The sequence below is a fragment of the Oryzias melastigma genome, linkage group LG20 (genome assembly GCF_002922805.2).
Source record: "Oryzias melastigma strain HK-1 linkage group LG20, ASM292280v2, whole genome shotgun sequence".
NCBI classification, from domain to species: domain Eukaryota; kingdom Metazoa; phylum Chordata; class Actinopteri; order Beloniformes; family Adrianichthyidae; genus Oryzias; species Oryzias melastigma.
The window spans coordinates 25,776,891-25,792,234 of NC_050531.1; the positions used below are offsets into that span (position 1 = coordinate 25,776,891).

Here is a 15,344-nt window from a genome sequence, read left to right on the forward strand (position 1 = left end):
AAACAGAGGCCCCAAGGAGTGATGTAAACAAGGCCCGACCAGGCACACCCACTGATGGAGTTAAGGAGAGGACTAGTTCCTGAAAGCAAGGACCAGACTCCGCACCACCGAGATCTGGACACCCCCCTGCTCCGATGTAGATTGATCCCCTGCTAGATCTTAAATCTCGGGGATCCCACTCCCGGCATGGGGCAGAGACCGCCAGGCCCAGGAGACCGGCACCCAAGAGACTAGACCACCAGGTCGACAGGTCGAGCCCATCCCCCCGCCCCCTCCCCCCAGTTTTAGGGCAATCACCAACACTTCCAGTTTCAGCTTCTTTAGCTCTAAGTATCCTTTTGTGATATATTTGTCTTTTTATGTCTTTGTCACATTCATTATGTTCTTATGTTAAGCTAAATGCTAGGGGTCTGAGAAATTCTGTTAAAAGAAAATGTTTTGTAAGAATCAAAGAGCTCAACGTTTCCTTCTGCAGGAAACTCATTCCAGTGAAAGTGACGAAACATTCTGGTCTAATCTGTGGGGAGATAAAATCTACTTCAGTCATGGCAGTAACAGGTCAGCAGGTGTCGCTATACTACTGAATAATTTTCCAGGGAAACTGTTAATAGTGAGAAGGGATGATTCAGGTCGATGGATCATTTGTGTTTTTCACCTTGATGAATGTTTTCTGATACTAGGTAATGTTTATGGCTATAATTCTGATGCTCAAAATAAATGAATATTTTCCCAGTTGATCAACAACACATTTAAAGACCTCAGACAAAGATATCCTGTTCAAATACAAATAATTGGGGGTGATTTTGACATGGTGATTGACTAGATAGATCTCCATCCGTGTTTCTGAATCACCATCATAATCCAATATTACTTAACTTCTGCACAGAGCTAGACCTAATGGATGTCTGGGGTAGAGATAACCCTGATACTCGAACCGCTACCTGGTTTAAACTGGATGGTACAGCTAAGTCTCGATTAGACTTTTGGTTAGTCTCAGATGGTAGAGTTTTATCTCAAAAGTGAACATTTCAGCTGCTCCGCTAACGGATCACAGTATGGTCAGACTTTGTATCTACCCTCAAAACCCTCAACCGAGAAATAAAGGCTATACTGGGAATTTAATTCTAATCTTCTTAACGATGAAACATACTGTCAAGATGTCATTAGTACAATTAATAACATTTGTAGGGAAGCTAAATTCACATCTTATAGGGGTAAATGGATTTTTTTTTAATATAAGGGACGCCAAATCTGCATTACGAGAAGCAAACAGTTGAGTAAACAAAACAAACTGAAGGAAGAAGAAATCATTAAGGAAATTAATTCAATTTGTCACCATCGGGATTCAGATGAAAATCATAAACAGAGATTGATCTTCTTGCAATCCTCCTTGGATAAAATTTATACAAATAAGGCCAAAGGTGCGTATATCAGGTCCAGAGCAAGATTGGTTGAGGAGGGAAAGAAAAGTTCAGTGTACTTCTGTAGATTGGAAAAAATGAGACAAGAACAGAACAGTGTTAAAACTTTGTTAATTAATGATGTGGAGGGCAAAGATCCTTCAGTAATTACAAAAGAAATATTCCAGTTCTACAAGGAGCTATAATCATCCTCTTACTCCCATCATGATGCTGTAGCCTTTATGAATCAGATCAAACATTTGGTCCCTAAAATAGATGATGCCTGCAGAGAGCTCTGTGAGGCAGAGATCACCATGTCAGAAGTAGAAGATGCTGTGAGGTGCTTAGCTTTGGACAAATCTCCAGGTTCAGATGGGCTGACTGCTATTTTTTATAGACATTTCTGGAAACATGTGCAAGACCTCCTCTTCCTGACACTGAAAGAAATAACTCACACGCACATTCTACCAGCCACTATGAAGCAAGGCGTCATCCCGCTTATCCCTAAACCTGGCAAAGACCCTCGACTAATTGATCATCTGAGACCAATAACCCTGCGCAATAATGATTATAAAATCTTAACCCATATTTTTCCATCAGAATGAAAACTGGGATCTCCCAGATTATTTCTGACACTCAATCTGGGTTTTTGAAAGGGCGATCAATTCATAATAATATCCGACTCATATTGGACCTGTGACGACAACCATCTGATTGAAGACGAAGGCTTCATCTTGTTTCTTGATTTCTTTAAAGCCTTCAACAGTCTAGAGCAGGGGTATTCAAATCCAGGCCTCGAGGGCCGGTGTCCTACATGTTTTCCAACCAACCTTCCATTGAAGCTCCTTATTGGCTAAACATACCTGATCCTGGAAATTAGCAGCCCACTTAACCAAAGATACCAAAATGTTAGAGGATCTGAAATTTTGTAAAACTATAGATAAATGCAAATTAAACCTAAATTTGTGGTCTAAACGTGATATTTATATTCTGGGTAGAGTTTTTCTAGTAAAGATGGAATCCCTATCAAGAGTAACCTACCCAGCACATTCTTTATCCTTCCCTAAACCAGCAATTAAAACCATAAATCAAGCTAATTTTAAGTTCATTTGGAATACAAGACTCATTATATCAGAAAAAGTGTAATGCTAACAGAATATGAAGAGGGCTTAAAGCTAATGATGTCGAATGTTTAGATGGCCCTATTAAAATCAACTGGCTGAGATCTTTCTTAAAAAACAAAAAGGGTTTCTGGTTTCAGTTTCCCTCCAAAATATTCGGTGATGTAGGTGGAATCAACTTCCTGCTGAAATGTGACTAACCTGAAGAAACTGCCAATCAAACTTTCTGACTTTCATCAACAAGTTTTATTGTATTGGAAACTCATCTAAAGAGATTCATTTTAAATAATTAATGATATTTATCCATCGAAGGAATTTTTGAGACACAGATTTGGTTTTGATGAGAAGGCTGTAGGTTTTGTTTAAATGACATTGAGACTGTGGATCATTTATTCTTTAACTGTAGAATTATTAATACATTTTGGGAAGAGTTTTGTTTTTGGTTTTCTTCTAAAATTGCTGCTCCAGTTCATTTGGATGTAAAAATGTTTTATTTGGGGTGGTGATTTCTAATAGACCAAAAAAATATAATTCTTAATGCCCTGCTATTACAAGAAAAAATTTTTATTCACAAAAATATATTTTTGAAGACAAAATCACTTCTTAGTACTTTTCACAAGGAGCTCTGTTTTTATTTGTAGTCACTTACTTATATGAAAATGAAAAATAGATTGAAAATACTTAGTTTTGTTAAGAAATACAAACTTAATGAGAACCCCTAACAAAATTACATTGTCATTTATGGTTTTATTTTTTTTTATATGCCTATGTGTATTATTATGCTAAGTCTCTTTTATGTTGTTTTATTTATGTTTTGTATGTTATGTTGGGTAATTGTGGTTGTTGTGATACGTAATGATGTTGCTGATAACATCGCAATTCTATGTAATGTATCTCAGTTGTTAATAAAGCATTAAAAAAAAAACAAAAAAAAAAAAACATCGCTTTGCGTCCAAAACGGATACTCTTTGGAGAGATTGCAAGCTGACAGGCACTCGACAGAGTAGTTTGGTGTCTTCGTGACACGTCACTGTTTTCCACGCAAGCTGATCAGGGCCGCGCGCTCCTTCCGGTGGAGACGTGGCTCTGCGGCGGCCATATTGACGCTAGCAGTCAGTGGAAGCCGCTCGCGTTGTCGGAGATTACACTCCCTGAACCAAAATCAGAATCGGAACCACAAGAAACGGACTTCATTGGAATCCCGGAGACAGACCACAATGGTAGGTTTCTGTCTAGAACTGGACCCCCTGTTCCAGCCCGCGTCGGGCCTGAGACTAGCATAACATTGGCTAGCAGCTAGCTGCTGCGCTCCGGAACGGAACTAAAGTCAGGGGACAAACCCGTCCTCTGGTTCTGGTTTGGTTAAGCTTGGGTCCAGCATACAGTGGTACGGCGTAATACTGTTTTCATTTAACAAGTTACAACCGCTAGCAAGGCTAGCGTTTGTTGTCGAACCGCACTGGGCCGACCGAAGTTGATAAAGGGACGTGTTCGGCCCGGGAGCGGAGTACACTTTTCCGTGTTGGGTATGAATGTCATTAAGGTTCTGTTCGTCTGAGCCGAGCTGCTGCTAGTCAATACGAGAATTCCCTTCAGATCGTGTCTCAGATCTCGAACAGCTCGGTCCTGCTCTGGCAGCTGCCAAGAGACAGCCAGCCAGCCAGCCAGCCAGCCTGGTAGCCTGGTCATGGTTTATGTGGCACACCGTCCAACTTCGAGGTTCCGATGGGTTCAAGGGTTGTACATTAATATAATTATTGGCTTCACTAATAGAGTCAGTGTTCTGAGGTAATTTCTATTTTTAGGCGCAAAGACTGAACATCTGGAGTTTTTTTCTGTAATCAACTCAAAATATGCATAATTTCAGTCAGGCTTCATCTGGCAAGCTGTCGAGACGCTAAGGAGTGTGGGTAAATCAAATGAACAGTGGTGCACCTTTATGCACTACCTGGTTCACAGGTGTACAGCTCAGTGTCACCCATGATTGCAAGAGGTCCTGTCATTTGATGGTTGCCTTGGAAACCCTCTAGTCAGTGTGTCCAAAGTTGGTCCTGAAGGACATTTGTGTCCATTTCTGACTATTTCTTTAATCAAATAATAGTGAAACAAGGGCAGGTGAAAAAAAAATGTAGTTTGAAAAAGCATGCATTTTTTTTTCTGCACAAACTACAATCTGCAGGCCATAAACTCAGCTCTAGGGCTGTAACGAGTATCCGGGTGCTCGGGTATTCGCGATCTGCTCCCAAAAATTTGAGTACGGATATTTGCGACGTCCAAGATCGCTGATTCGTGATCTTTATAAATGTAGTAAATTGTAGCAAAATATGATCAAAATATCAATTGGGGACAATGTATTTTTGTTCTGAAATGCAGATTAATGCAGGAATTTAAGTTTAAGAACTAAAACAAAGCCAAAAGAGCCGCCATACTCCCAACGGAAGTAAACACATCTTCGTGACGGTGAAGCTTCCGGTTTTCAAAGTAAAACTAGCAAGAGCTTTTTTTCTGTTCAGAAACTGAGACTGAAGTTCCGCTCACAGACATAACTTCTGGAAAAATGAATTAGCTTTAACATCGGAGCTTTAGCTCCAGTGTTGGCATTATTTTGGTTATGGTAACTCTTCAATATTTGACGTAATTAACGAAACTCCAGCTTATTCTGAAGAAACAGACTCGTACTGCTGAAAGGTGGATGTAATCAACGTGAATCGGATGATTCTACTGCGCTAAAACTTTTTTTTTTATACAGGCTCTGCAGGAATATGTGAGGCTTAGAACGTAAAATATTGAAGAACTTCGAAGATAAAAAACTGTGTAGAACATTTTCAGGTTTTGTTGTTAAATGGCCTAAAACAGTTTTTTATCCTTTTTATGTTGTTTTACTGATGAACCTGAAGATTGAAAAACAAATAAACTTTAAAATGACAAAAAAATGTCTTTCTATCTGAATCTTTGTGTTTTTTTAAATCTGTTTAGTTGGTTCTGATTACTTGTTCTAAATAAAGGTATAAATGATGATTAAATACAAATAATTTCTATTTTCATCCATCTAGACATACACATAAGTGATGTCCCGATCAGGTTTTTTTGGGCCCGATCCGATTCCGAGTCATCTGATTTTGTGTATCTGCCGATACCGAGTCTCGATCCGATACTTTTATAAGACATTTAAAACATGAATAAATTGAATAAACAGATTAGTGTTGTCCCTTATTTATTTTTAATTAACCTTCTTTTACCATTAAAAACTTAATAGAACACCTTTGTGAAGTAGCTTTAAAAAACAATTAAAAATACAGCAAATATAAACTAGGAAAAAAATACAATTTTCTTGTTATACAAGTGATAATTAGTCATGTGATAAAGTTTAGTGACTTTAGCTTTAACATCTTTAGAGCTATTGAACATTTTTGACCAAATGTGATTCCTGTCCTCATTTAAAATTCTTAAAAATAAATGACTTTGTTTTAGCACAAAATTTGATGAGTGTTCATGAATAGCTGATATTAGTAGTAGTTATAATTTATTAGTTTTATTTATTTATTTATTAAGGTTATGTGCTTATTTTTTAAGTTCTTAAGACATCACATTTTTGGTTTTATTACCACAGTAGTTAATTTTCTTAACTGTTATTTCTCTGTCAGATAAATCAAACAGGCATATCAAAGGACAGCTCGGGTCCTAAGGAGTTAAATCACGGCACTAGCATGTAGCAGTTAGCAGCTGCTGTTTAGCCATCTGTCTGCAGCATGAAGAGCTTCACATTAAAAAGAATCAAAACTGTCTTTTTCTGTTGGAATACCTTTAGAAGTTGTTGTTTGAGTTATGACAATAGAGACACTTGCTGTCAGTTTAAAGCGTTTTTAAAAGAGTTATTGGTCCCGGAAGGTAGCTTTCTAGCTAGCTTTGTTTACATTAGCCTTCTGCTTGAGCTTCTGGTGATGACGTGATCTTTTCATGACAAGCAGTCATGTCCGTAATGATAAGATGAAATATAAAGCTCTGATCATAACGAGAATTAATGAAATATCTGATCCTGATCGGACAAAGAAGTTTGATTTCCGATCGAGTCCTGAAACACGTGATTGGGCCAGATTTCCGATCATGTGATCGGATCGGTACATCCCTAATACACATAGCAATAAAATTGATAATAAAAAGTAAGAATCGTGGTTCAACTCGTTAATCGTTGCTCTTGATTCGTTAATCGAATCGGATCGCCACTTATGTGATGATCCACAGCCCTACTCGGCTCCATTCTGATGTACCCACCATTCAGTGCACCAGCTCACCATTTTTGTTTCATGTTAGGTTGGGATGTGTGGGGCTGTAGGCTAACGGGAGAAAATGTAAAGGTATGGCTTTTTTTTCCTTTTTTTTTAATCAAAATTCCACGCAGAAATAAGACCTCTCCAAGCGCGAATCAAATATTCTTCGCAGACAGTTCGGACCCCTGAGAGGATAATTCTGGCCCCCACGAGCGCTTTCTGCTCCAGCGCTCGTGTTTAATCCTCTGCAAGCAGAAAAACTCCTTGCGCACAAGAGACGGTCTACTTCAGTGTGCGTGAGCTAGTCTCTCGGGCACGAGTGATGCATGCCTTCAAGCAGAATCTCGGTGAGTGTGTGCATGCAGAACATTTTGGTCATGTGTGCTTGTGCGGACTCTTACTCCAGTCGCGAAAAAAAGGAGTGAAAAAGGACTTTTGACAATTGGGGGCGGACACACTGGCTTTCTTCTGATTGGTCTATGATGAAAGCCCCGTCAAACTACAATGTGGGCCATAAATTGAATGTTTTTATTGTCACTGTTTTAATATAGTTTACTGGTAAACAAGCTACCAGACAGATTCATCACTGGATAGATAACTGTGGCAACATTTATAAGAACATACTAAATGTGCTGTGTATTTTATAACTTTTCAAAACATCTTCACTGTGTTCTCCTGTTTATTCGAAAATTTCCTAAAAATCACAGAGGATTATCATCCAGAGCAGGCGTTTATTATGGATGGAACTGGCAATTCTGTAAAGAGAAGCAGTCTGGCACTTAACTGATGAAGGACGAAATGCAAGGTTTTTATTTTTTTTTTATTTTTTTTTTTTAAGGGACAGAGTGATGGCTCATGTGAGGTATGCAGTCTGTTGTTCTGGATTAAAAAAAACTTTTTATACTGAGCATTACTCCAATGTTTTTAATAAAGGTTTATACAGCATGATCAGAAGTGTTTTTGATGAGTACGGATCGGTAACGGACATTCTTTGGCCGCGGGGGTGAGACGGGGACTAGGGGCTTCTCAGTAGGCGTGGAGCTCTCTGGTCTCTAAAGATTTCTACAACATTATCATAATTAAAAGACTACCATGAACACTTATAAATTGATCTAAGCTACAATTTTGAATGTTGGAAACGAGCAACGACGTTCTACTTCAATAAACTGATTATTTTCACATTAATCTAGTTTGTATTCTTACCCTCTCATTGAAGTAACATTCCAAAGGACTTCTTCTGAGTTTAATAAATGCTGTTGGACAGAAGAGTAACTGAGGGAAAAAAAGCAGGAGGTAAAAGCATATTCTCTCTCTACCAATGATGTGCAACCACAAGAAGGCACAGTCCAGTTCATGTGCTGGTCAATGCAGAGTTTTTTGTCAGAAGGGCATTTTTGACATATAACCAAATATGATCATCTCGATCACAACTTCCTTACTTGATTGGTTGTTTGGTTTAACCTTTTTTACCCCAGGGCTTTAGTTCCAGTGTTGACATTCTTTCGAGTACAGTAACTCTTCAACTGTTGACACAATTAATTCCAGTGGATTCTGAAGCGGACGTTGATATGTAACACTTTACAGTAGTCAATAGAGGTGTGCCAAAATATCGATATTGGGATATTTATTCCTGCGATTCATTCCCGATGGGTTCTCACCAAGTATTGGTCTTTTATTTTTGTTTGAAGAGGCTGTAAAACGTTTTGTCATCCTTTGGTGAGACGTTCCTTTGGAGGTAGATGGGGGCACACGTTGCACCAATGTGCCTGGCAGCTCTTTGAATTACTTAATTCTTGTTCTGTTGTTTACAGAAATTAGTGGCACTGCTGTTCATGTTTACTATTGTTAATACTGAATTTTACAGATAATTCAAATTCATGGGGTGTCGATGCTTGACAAAGACGGTATTACTGATTAGAGCTGCCACGATTATTCGACTAATCGACGACTAATCTACTATTAATAATTACAATAGTCTACAATAGACTACTATTTTGGTCGTCGAAGCGTCGTTTTTTTGTTTGTTTTTTCCTTGTTTTGATCTTAAAACGATGGTTCGCGCCTTGGATTGCGGGGGTCTTCCATTCTCTTTGTCACACATGCGCAGTGGTGCTAATCCGGTCAGCAGTGACGTAACAGGAAGTTCTCGGTAGGCTCAAAACAACACGCTCGCTCGAAAATGTGGGAAGCATAAGGAAAATAAAAGAGGAAAAAGTGTCAAATGTAATTTCTGCACGACAGAATTTGTGTTCTATGAGAGCACTATGGCGATAAATGATCACCTGAAGATGAAGCTTGTTGAGACGGAGTTTGATCCCACTGTACAGAGAGCTTCGTCTAGCTAAGCTAACATCGGCGCTAACTCTAACACAGCTAGCTCCGCCGCCGCTGTCATTACTGCGCTGTTTAGGGATGAACCAGAAGATCTGCAGCAGATCCGTGTCTACGGCGCTTCTGTCTGCATAGTGAACGTTTCATAATCTGCGCTCTTCCAACCAAACGCCGCGAGGGCGGCGCGGATAACGAGTTTACACTGGAAATGAACCGCTTGTCCAAGGCTTCATCCATATTTTGCGCCGGGATCACGTCGTCCGGTTCGAAGAGCGGATTATGAAACATTCACCGCGCAGACAGAGAGGCTGTGTGTCGGTACGGATCTGCAGCAGAGTTATAGAATGATTTAAAACTACGAGTCCCAGAAGTGAAGGAGCTCACCTAAAAGTCCAGAGCTAAGTTTACAAGTGTAGCATCACATTATCTGCATTAAGCTACAAGTAAATGTAACTTAAAGTCACAAAACGACAACAAACAGCAAAGCAACCACAACATTAAAGAAGTAACACAGATTCATGGGTTCTCCCCCAAACTGAAAATATGAAGTATCAGTCTGCTCATGTGCAGTGGATGTAGGTGGTGAAAGAATGAAAGTACTGATGTACATTCTAACATCTCCTGCTTTTCTCCCTTTTTAAAAATATATAATTTTCTCCCTTTTTATTTATTTTCTTTGTTTCTATGGGCATCAGGTTTTATATGTATAGGAATATGTTGAGTTCAAAGATGTTATTAGTGTTTTGCTTTAATAAATGGGCCTCAGTGAGCAAATATTTTGAGTGTGTTTATATCTGCAAATAGCTCTTAAAATACACTATACATGTTTTATTAAATATATATATTAAAGCTTTAAAAAAGAATTTCAGGCTTTTAATAAGTTTTCTGTTGTTGATTCGGATTGCATTATTTGATTTAAGTCTTGTTTTAATGCCAGAAACAAATGAATGACAAAACCTGCATGATTCATTAAAAGATTAATAAACTATTGTCTTTATTTAGTTAGAATATAACTTACAGACCTCAAGTTTAAAGATAATAATGGTTAAGATGAATGTTTTACATCCAGTCGCCGGACGAACCGATTAGTCGACTAATCGAAAAAAATAGTCAGAGAATAGTCGACTATTGACTGCAGATGGCGCTGTCTCACCTTTCGAACATTTGCCTTGCCCAAACGGTAGCAAGAAGAAGGATGTTTACCGTACGTAACCTAGAATGTAAGAAAGCTCTCTTTCTTATTGGATGCAACGTTTAGCTGTGGTGCAAAACTGGAGGAGGAAGGAGGGACGGCAATGGAGAAACTGTTTTTTTACTGAAAGCGAAACTATTAAGTTTATAGAATAACGTATCCCTCCTTCCTCAGTCCTTCTGAATGCCCACACCTACCTTCAGGGGGTCTATAGTTCAGAGGACCAAGAATTTTTTAGGCGCACCAATGGAAAAATTTGGTCGCAAATGACACCAAATTGGTCACACTCTAGAGCAGTGTTTTTCAACCAGTGTGCCGCGGCACACTAGTGTGCCGTGAGAGATGGGTCCGGTGTGCCGCGGGGAAGTACAGTTTTTCACATATCTAAAACATTTATCATCACTATGGTATACGCTCTGTGTTCATCCAAACGGCCCTGATTTAACACTCGATAGTTTTGGATATGCAAGACAGTAAAATACATTTTTCTTTGATTCTATAAATGACTCTTTAATTAGAATGATGTTACCGCAATCCAGCCGCAAAACTAGCCTCAAACTCAGCTTTTAGAAAAATTCCTCCCCCTTCAACTGTCTCTGCCAATCATTGTTGGAGGCTTGATCACATGTCATCAATCTGACCAATCAGAAGTGGTTAACGTCCTCACTTGTTCTGATTCGGCTCATAAAGTCTCTCAGTTCCAACTAAAATAACAGCTAAAGCTCGTGTTTAGCGGTGTAGCTTCCAGCGGGATCCGACGTCAGACAGTTTAAAAAGTGAACAAAAGAATGAAGCTCAGAAATGACAGTATGCCAGCATCTGCGTGAGTTTATGCACTACAGCCCCCATGATGCATTGGGTTAAGTGTGCGCGCTGAGTGGACGGGGAGGGGCTTACACGTTCAGCAGCGCAAGAGCCAAATAGGGAGAGAGATAGAGAGAAAACATCAACACAAAATGTAAAGAAAATGAGAAGAAAAAGAAGATAAAAACTGGAATCATTTGACTTTTCTTGATAGTATGAAGGAACTGTCTGCAGGAAATACTCTATATGTATATATATTCTGTATATATTTATGGCTCCACAATCAACCTGTCCAGACACCTGAGAACTGAGAGAATCTTCTCTAAAACGGAGCAGATCATCACTGAGAGAAGAAAGCAGATGACATCCTCAAAGCTAAGACTTTTTTGTCTTTCTTAATGTCAAAAGAGCCACCATTTTAGGAAAACTAATGCAAAAGAATTGAATTTTTAGCCAGAATTCTCATCACTATTGTGGAGGGAAACAAGAAAAGAACGTTGTTTTTACTTTGTCTGATAGTTTTGGAAGTATTTAAAAAAAGAGAAAAAAATGTCATAAAAACTGATTATTTAGAAGTATTTTTTTAAAGATTTTTTTCAATCATTCATAATGATAATAAATGTAGACTGTTTTGACGAGATATACGTTTAACTTGACCAACTTGATTAATGATGCTTCCCACTTATATAAAAAACATGTACACTAGATTGTGGAGGGACTGTACATCAATACAGACTATTTTTTTACCTTTTTGGATGCTAGTGTGCCGTGGGATTTTTTTCATGGAAAAAGTGTACCTTGGCTCAAAAAAGGTTGAAAAACCCTGCTCTAGAGTACTGTCATATTATTTTTCCCCCTCGGATTAATATGAGACGGTGAGCCTTTCAGCTGAGCCACAGAGACATAGAAACACAGTGGAAGTGGCTGTCATACAGACGCAGTCCCCCGTACCGGGAACGTCTTTTAGTATTAATCCTAAACCAAAACATGGAGAAGTGATTACCGATGTTCTCTTAACAATAAATAAACCTTATTCCTTAACATCATCTGTGTCTTCCATTCATTCTGAATGAGATATCCACAGACAGACCTGCAGCCACAGCGTCAGAAACAAATTTTTTGACAGGTAGCAAGCAGCAAATTTGCTGTGCGGTGAAAGAGGGGTGGGGCATTTGAATTTGTTGCGCCAATTGCGTTCAGTGTAAAAGCACCTTTAAAAAGCCAAAATGCTTCCAAACATTTGCTTTAAGTGAAGTCTGGGAAGAGTTAGCCATGTTTGTTTGCTCTACAAAAATGTCTCAGTTCAAAAAAACACTTTTGTGTTCAAGTTCTGCTTTTACAATAATTCACAATAATCAGTCGATTCTTAATTCTTTGAAAAATTAACAAAACGATTCCAAATCGTTTTATGGATCACGATGGATGTATCTAATAATGGACCCCCATCCCTAGTGCCTTTGTTTGAGATGTTTGAGCGACAGTGGTTATGTTTGGAAAAAGGAAGAGGAGGACCACAAAACCACATCAATGGGTGTTTAATGAAGCTAAAGTAGGAAGCAGAAGGACCGGCGTCTTGGTCAAACTATTTGCAGTAGAAGAGTCTGAATTATTTATGATTATTTCAAATTGTTCTAGAGCAGGGTCACTATGAGGGAGGGTCATTCACAGGTTCATGTTCTAAAAAAAACCTGACATTTTTCTATGTTTGCACTCAAAATATTGATGTCCTTCACACTTTCTAGTGTTGGACAATAAACCATGGTGATCGTTACTCTCCTGCACAGGTGCTGTTGGCAGCGGCGGTGTGCACCAAGGCTGGAAAGGCCATTGTATCGCGGCAGTTTGTGGAGATGACTCGAACCAGGATTGAGGGGCTCCTGGCGGCCTTCCCAAAGCTCATGAACACAGGAAAGCAACACACTTTTGTGGAGACAGACAGCGTCCGCTATGTCTACCAGCCTTTGGAGAAGCTCTACATGGTTTTGATCACCACCAAAAACAGCAACATTCTGGAGGACCTGGAGACCCTGAGGCTCTTCTCTCGTGTGGTGAGAAGCTTTAATGCTCTTGATGCCTGCATGACTTATCAGTGCTGGGCGGTATGGAAAAAATAGTATTTTATAATATATTATTCTTTGAAAAAATTGACCAAAAAGTCATGACTTACTTTTCTCTGACTATTTTTTCAAATAACGTAACAGAATCGTCACAAATGAGAAACATTGTTTTTAAGTGCATAACAGTTTCAAGTTTCTTAGTATGAAAATACATTTTTGCACAAAAGTTGAGCAATAAAAATAACGAAATAGAAATGATAGAAGAGAAATGGCACAATAGACTTGTATCGCCCACACGATGGGAAGCTCACATTTACAAAAAACAAAACCTCGTTTCTACAAACCAAAGGCAGAAAAAATAGTTTTTCAATTTTCTTTAGTGTAGTAATCTATATTTTTTTCTTTAAAAAATTGAGATTTGTACAAGTGTCCTTACTGTTCAATCATCTTTGCTAAACATGCTAGTGAAACAGAATAATCCATTATTAGGATAAATACAGAAGTGCATGAAGGTGAGTGCCTGATGCTTTGAGCTCCATTCTAAAGGAAAGCAGCTGACAAAACACATTAGTAGTAGGAAGGGCTGTAACGAGTATCCGGGTGCTCGGGTATTCGCCATCTGCTCCCAAAATTTCGAGTACGGATATTTGCGACGTTCAAGATCGCTGATTCGTGATCTTTATAAATGTAGTAAATTGTAGCAAAATATGATCAAAATATCAATTGGGGACGATGTATTTTTGCTCTGAAATGCAGATTAATGTAGGATTTTAAGTTAAAGAACTAAAATAAAGTCCAAAAGAGCCGCCGTACTCCCAACGGAAGTAAACACATCTTCGTGACGGTGAAGCTTAAGGTTTTCAGAGTAAAACTAGCGAGAGCTTTTTTTCTGTTCAGAAACTGAGACGGAATTTCCGCTCACAGACGTGACTTCTGAAAAAATGAATTAGCTTTAACATCGCAACCTTAGTGCCAGTGTTTACATTCTTTTGGTTATGATTAGGGATGTCCCGATCCGATCACGTGATCGGAAATCGGGGCCGATCACATGATTGGGGACTCAATCGGAATCGGACTTCTTTGTCCGATCAGGATCAGATATTTCATTAATTCTCATTATGATCGGTGCTTTTTATTTCATCTTATCTTTATGGATAAATACTCCACTAGAAGTCTGCATGTCATGAAAAGATCACAAAATGTCATCACCAAAAAATACAGCAGAAAACGGCAGCAGCTCAAGCAGAAGGCTAACGTAAACAAAGCTAGCTAGAAAGCTAACTTCAGGGACCAATAACTCTTTTAAAAACGCTTTAAACTGACAGCAAGTGTCTCTATTGTCATAACACAAACAACAACCTATAAAGGTATTCCAACAGAAAAAGACAGTTTATGTTTCTTTTTAATGTGAAGCTCTTCATGCTGCAGACAGATGGCTAAACCATAGATATAATAGAGAGTAGATGCCGCATCGACCGCTACTCCCTACTGGCGCTGACGAGCCGCGGGGCCGCCATCTTGGACCGGTCGGCCTGTCCACTTGTTGTAATCTGTTTGACAGGCGCAACGAAGAGTCCTCGCGCTTAATCGATCATAACTCGCTGAATACTCAACCGATTTTCAAAATGTTTTCTTTGTTGCAAACATCATACATTTAGCTATGATCCAGTACACATGGGTTGGCATAATTTATCATTTATTCTGGGCTTAACAGTAATAGAAGCAAAAAATAAATAAACAACTCAGCTATTTCAATATATATGAACACATATAGTTTTATTTTAGAAAGATAAAGAGAAAGATACAAATATAATATACGCAATATATTTACAGAATTATAAATCATATATTTTTAGAGAGGGAGATAGAGATAATCAAACTCAGTCTCATATTTCTAATATATAGAATAGAAATTAATATAATATACTTGTAGAATTATAAATCATATATACATATATTAGAAAGAGATACTCAAACTCATTTTATATATTCCTTATACATAGATAGAATATAAATATAATATATGCAATATATTTATAGAATTATAAATCATATATAGTTTTTAGAGAGAGAGAAACTAGGGGAACAAGAACATGACAAACCCTTAAACCACATTTACAAAATGTTCTTTAAAGTTGGACATGAGCTAAAACCCCTGGAAGAGCACTTCT

At 38.4% G+C, this 15,344-nt stretch overlaps 1 protein-coding gene and 1 long non-coding RNA gene across 2 annotated transcripts in view; both read left to right on the plus strand.

Annotated features, from left to right (window-relative positions):
* Window positions 1-3,495: 3,495 nt before the first annotated feature.
* The window catches only part of LOC112158965 (coatomer subunit delta), a gene marked incomplete in the record, with an annotated part of 26,562 nt that continues 14,713 nt past the window's right edge, over window positions 3,496-15,344 (plus strand). The window contains 2 exon segments of the mRNA XM_024292698.2: window positions 3,496-3,741; window positions 12,901-13,164. Coding sequence (XP_024148466.1) covers window positions 3,739-3,741; window positions 12,901-13,164 — 267 coding nt within the window.
* Window positions 6,538-7,572, plus strand: LOC118600242. Its single transcript, XR_004949855.1, has 2 exons — window positions 6,538-6,876; window positions 6,962-7,572. It is a non-coding gene; the product is annotated as an uncharacterized LOC118600242 (long non-coding RNA).